Genomic DNA, 5,729 nt, shown 5'->3' with positions numbered 1-5,729 from the left:
ATTGCAACAACAAAAAATACTCTTGTTGGTTCAGGAATTCCATTTTATATAGTACGATGTATTATTTGCAATATAAAAAGTGTCCTTTAGAAATAAAATGACAGAATCCATTTAAGGGCCAGAGCATGTGGAACATGCGTTCACCTGGGTGGGTATGTAATGGAATCTGTAATGATAGCAGCCCACTTGATGAAGAGATGTCCCCAAATGTTGTGTATAGCCTGGTTAATGCAATAATAACATGTGGAAGAGCAATTCTGTGTGCTGGTTCTGTTTTCTGTGAGTTGCCCCATGGACAAGGAGTCAAGTTATTTCAGAACATCTTGAATTAATCATTTCACTGAGCCATCAGGAACTATATTTGATATTAAGATATATTCGTATACTTCACATGCCATAACATTCTATTGCATGTACTGTTTGCATATATGTGTCTGTATGCCAGCAGTTCTTCTTTTTTCAATATTTCATACTTTGTATATACTTTTTAAAATTATTTTCTTTATATATTTCTATTATATGACTTAGAATAGTGGTGTGCAGCTATTTGGCTTTGTGCCTTTCATTCTTATTGGATGACTCAGAAGCTAAAGAACATTTCGTAATCATTGCCAACTTCTTACTACAAGTAGAGACGGACCTAGAAAGAAATCACCCTTTCAGCTTTGGGAGGAAACTAGCAGCATGGCTACTGAATTCACAGGCAAAGACATTTATCAGGAGGAATTTGATCCTTGGGGTTATTTGGATACATACTATAACCTAAAATCTGGCATTCTGGTGACAGATGGATTTCTGGATTTTGCTTTGAGAAAACTTCATGAAACATTCACCGTGCGTAAGTGTTTTTACAAATTTTCTATAAATCTTGGAAAATTACAGTATTTGATTTCTCATTGCAATACATAAAGTGAAAAACAAAATGTTCATGAAAACCGATTTTAACACTATTCAGTTGTTTACTTAGCAGGCATCTAAAATTGAAAAAAAATAAAACATTTAAAAGGACTTATTGTATTTTATATGAGAACTATTCTGTAGTGCTTTTGAAACAAACACCTTTGCATGGTGTCAAAGAATTATATTTAAATTCAAAATGCATTCCTTTTTCTTTGGTTCCTTATATAAGAATTTGACTAAACAATTTGGTATTATTGTACAGTATGTTACATAATATTAAATGCATCGATCTACTGTATCATTAGTAGTAATTTTCAGTAATTTTGTTAGTGTTGGTTTTGTACTATAAACAGTCTATATGTTAATATTTCTCTGTAACTAGATAGCTTGTTCTTGCAATTTTTTTTACGTTTAGTCAATAAAAGTGATCAGCAGAAAGCAAACTGCTATAACAGCAACTATGTTTATTGATCAGGTGGAGTGAAGGGAGAGACACTTATTGACATTGGCCATGGCCCAACAATTTATCAGGACCTTTCTGCATGTGAATCATTCAAAGAGATCATTGGTGCTGACTATGCTGACTGTAGCCGTGAGTACTATGAAAAATCTGTGAAGAATGAGCCAGGAATATTTGACTGGACAACTGTTATACAAGCAGTCTGTGACCTGGAGGGAAAGGGGTATGGGAGTATTTATTTTAAATAAAAAATGTATTATTTATTATTTTAAAGAATTATTTTTAAAAATAATTTCTTTATTTTATTTTGAAATAATCAAAGACTTTATCTATCATCCAAATAGTTATAGGTGGGACTTTATGCTTTGATAGCCATAAATGTATAGGCTCATTGAAAGTTCCAACTCTGCATAAAAAGGTGTTAGATGCAGTTTTTGCCATTCATTAAAGGTACATGGTAAAAAACATGGCAAATGTATGTCAAATTGGAGTGCACTAATTGTTTGCTGTGGGGTTGATGCACTACAATGTTTGTGTCTAGCATGAGCTAATATTCAGGCAATTTATATCGAAAATAATTTCAGAAAATAACACCAGTTGATTTTTTTTTTTTTCAGAACAGTGGAAGAGAAGAGAGAAAAACTAAAAAGGACAGTGAAAAAGTCTATCAAATGTGATGTAACGAAGAGCAGTCCTGTGGCACCTCTGGTGTTGCCCAGAGTTGACTGTATAATGACTCTTGGATGCCTGGAATGTGCCTGTAAAGATCTGGATAGTTACCGTAATGTACTTAAAAACATTTCATCTTTGCTAAAAGTGGGGGGGAATTTAATCATTACCGAGATTCTTAACTGTACCTCCTACTTGTCTGGAGGCAAAAGGTTTTCTTGTTTATCCTTAAATGAACCGTTTATGAGAAGTGCTATAACTGAGGCTGGCTTTGCTATAATAGACCTGGAGGTTATATTCAGAAAGTATGACAAAGAGCAGTACAATACCTGTAATCATGACTCAAGCTTGTTTGTTCTTGCACGCAAACTGAGGGATATTTAGATGGGAAAGAATACAGGACAGGCTATCTCAGCAGTCTCTCTTCTGTAGGCATGCCTTATATTATATGCCAACTAATGCCCTGTTCTCTGCTGAATAGGATATACATTCAGAAATGTAAAGGTATAATACCTATACTGAACTCTATACATTTACTTTGTTTTCCTTTCACCAATAAATGCCTTTGATATTTTATAACAAAGTGAAATACTTTATTATATACTATACACTATATAATCTTGTTTTTCTATGATATCTATTTGCCAATAATATTACATTATAATAAAAAAAACACATAGCTGAGTGGTTACAGTACGGCTGTTATCTAGTATTGATTCAGTGCATCAGATATATCAGTACATACTGTATGTGAAGTATATGTGTGAAGTATATATATAGTACAAGCATAGAAAGCAGTTGGAGCAAAGCCAATCATTATCCCAGACTTGGTTTCCTTTTGAAGCTTCCTATAAATTTGAGATCTAATTCTCCAATGCTGTTTAACTTAATGGAACAATAAATACCTGTATTCAACATGAGTTCAATAAACAATGGTTACATTAAAAATGCATTCTGACAATTATTTGATTAAAAATAAGATTTTTTTGTATAAAATTGTGTGGCTCAATTTATAATTTGACAGAAAGCATCACAGGGAGGAACATCATTTTTTTCTTAGCAATTTTCTACAATTATATTTACTTTTTAAATGTTTTACATTAACCCGCCCTGCCATATGTATATTATTTAAATCATTTGTCAATACCTCCTTTTCCTTCAGAACAGATTTATTAATAAAAAAAAAATACAGGGAGATATTCAGTTAAATTTAGCATACCTGCAATTATAGGTACATTAGTTAAATCGTTTGTCAATGCCTGCTTTTAATTCAGAATGGGTTTATTATTTAAAAAAATACAGGGAGATATTCAGTTAAAATTTAGTATACCTGCAATTATAGGTATGTTATTTAAATCATTTGTCAATACCTCCTTTTTCTTCAGAATGGGTTTATTATTAAAAAAAAAACAGGATATTCAGTTAAAATTGTAACTGTAATCCATATTTTAATTGTTGAAAAAAAAACACATATTTGACTGACTTAGGACCTAGACTTTCCTGTAGGATTGATATTTACTATCAACAGGCAATTTAGATCCCAAATATAACTGTGGTTTATGTCAGATACAATGGTGCCAGTTGAAAACACAAACTTCCAATCACAGATATTCACTGTAGCCACTGTAAAATGCAAATTTAAATCCAGCTTCTCTGTAAGTGAGGACAGACACACCAACTTCTGTATGAAGAGTAACTTGGTTGCTTTATAGAACTCAGCATAACATGTGTGCAACAGGAACTTTACCTAGAGAGCATACACAGGAAGAGGAAGAAGAAAATCACACAGGGTTACATGTCAAACATGACATCACAATAGACCCTCCCTGCATTAAGTAACATCCACTGGAACAATCTCTGTCTTTTCCAACAGCAGGTCCAACAAGGTCAGGCCCACAGGGACTTTTCCCACTGCCCTGATGGGCCAGTCTGACACTGATTCTATGCTTGGGGTGCCGTGGGTCATAGTGTCATGATAAGGTATGTTGGGGAAAAAATTGGATTGGGTAAAATGAAGTCTATGGGAGATGGCTTTCTGTAAATGGGAGTTTTCTGGATACTGGGTTTCCGAATAATGGATACATCTTAAAGGAACAGTTCAATGTAACAATAAAAATTGGGTAAATAGATTGTATGTGCAAAACAAAAAATGTTTCTAATATAGTTAGTTAGCCAAAACGCTAATGTATAAAGGCTGGAGTGACTGGATGTCTAACATAATAGAACAGAACACAACTTCCTGCTTTTCAGCTCTTTAACTCTGAGTAAGTCAGCAACTTGAAGGGGGACCACATGGGACATAACTGTTCAGTGAGTTTGCAATTGATTCTAAGCATGCAGCTCAGATTCAAAAGCAACAGTTATAACCCATGTTATTATTGGTTACTGCCTGGTAACCAATCAGTGGAATAGAAGAGAGCTACAAAGCAAGAAGTAGTGTTCTGTATATTATGTTATACATCCAGTAACTCCAGCCTTTATACATTACATTTTTGGCTAACTAACTATATTAGAAACATTTGTTTGCACAGCCTATTTACCAAGTTTTATTTGTATACTGAACTGTTCCTTTAAATAGAATGTCACCTATATTTGGTGTTGCTAAACCATTCATGCATGGCAAATACTATTCATCCACTTTTTTTAGCCTCTTCGATCTCTTATTTTAAGTTTTATTTTCATGATTGATGATATGGTAATTTCACTGATATTTAAAAGCAGACTGATGGCAGAGGTGCAGGTGTTGGCAGAGATGTCTGTAGAATTGTTTCATATCTGAAATTTACATAGTCGGTTTTGTTCTAACAATGGCCAATGTCCCCTTTTATTCAGTAAGTTTCCACACATTCCGTCCTTTTGAGAGTATGCCATCTGGCCCAAGTTCTTTGCTCGCATAATTTAAAATAATTTGGCATTCATCCTAGATCAGTTAGTATCTTGACAAAAGAATTTATGTTTATATTTCTTTGCCAGACCAGCTGCATAATGTTTATATGATAAAATAGAAAACAATTGTCTTTGGATCAAATTGATAATATAGGAACCATCAAAAACAAGCACAGAGCAGTTTTATTTTTTTTTTTGCCCTTCCCATGTTGCAATATAGCTGGATTGATTCCCAATAACATTATACCCTATATTCATATAATATGCTAGGAATAGTAGCAAAAATGTCAAAAGTTTCCTGTTAGCTTGCTTTATTAAATTTGCTTGCATTAGCTGATAATCACAAAAATGTTTAAACAAAGATGCCAGCCCGTAGTATTTGTTTTTCATGTGCATCTTGGCCCTAGCAGTTGTCACCCATTCTGCTGTATATGGAGCTGCTTGTTCATCAGGGTTTGGGTGTGTTTATAATGGTTGGGGTAAATACAACTTAAGGTGCAAATGATATATTATGGGTAGCTGAGCTGTTACTGTGGGTGATCGGGTGAGAGTGGCCAAATTAAGATGTATATATTTTTACTTGTGAAGATATTTAAGGGGGAATGTAATAAATTTCACTAGCACAAAAAACTGTCACAAAGACGATTGCGCCTTTTAGTGACCAGGTTTGAACCTTTTTTCCCTCCAACCTTTTTGATCCTCACCAAAGACCTCACAAATTTTGCGACCAAACTGCTTTTGCAAACGATCTCAGTGTATGTACAATCGCAAAGAGTTTTTTGGGACAAAATATTTAACGAAACTCCAGAGCAGG

The 5,729-nt window shown here is 33.9% G+C and overlaps 1 protein-coding gene across 1 annotated transcript; it reads left to right on the top strand.

Moving 5' to 3' along the window:
* The first annotated feature begins 653 nt into the window (after window positions 1-653).
* nnmt.L (nicotinamide N-methyltransferase L homeolog) lies at window positions 654-2,971 on the top strand. The gene is given in 3 exon segments (NM_001086274.1): window positions 654-838; window positions 1,376-1,583; window positions 1,978-2,971. Coding segments are annotated over 3 exon segments (798 nt in total). The 5' UTR covers window positions 654-684; the 3' UTR covers window positions 2,414-2,971.
* The last annotated feature ends 2,758 nt before the right edge of the window (window positions 2,972-5,729 follow it).

Source organism: Xenopus laevis, chromosome 7L (assembly GCF_017654675.1).
Source record: "Xenopus laevis strain J_2021 chromosome 7L, Xenopus_laevis_v10.1, whole genome shotgun sequence".
NCBI classification, from domain to species: domain Eukaryota; kingdom Metazoa; phylum Chordata; class Amphibia; order Anura; family Pipidae; genus Xenopus; species Xenopus laevis.
The sequence above is the reverse complement of the archived record's forward strand: the minus strand, read 5'-3'. Positions and strand labels throughout refer to the sequence as shown.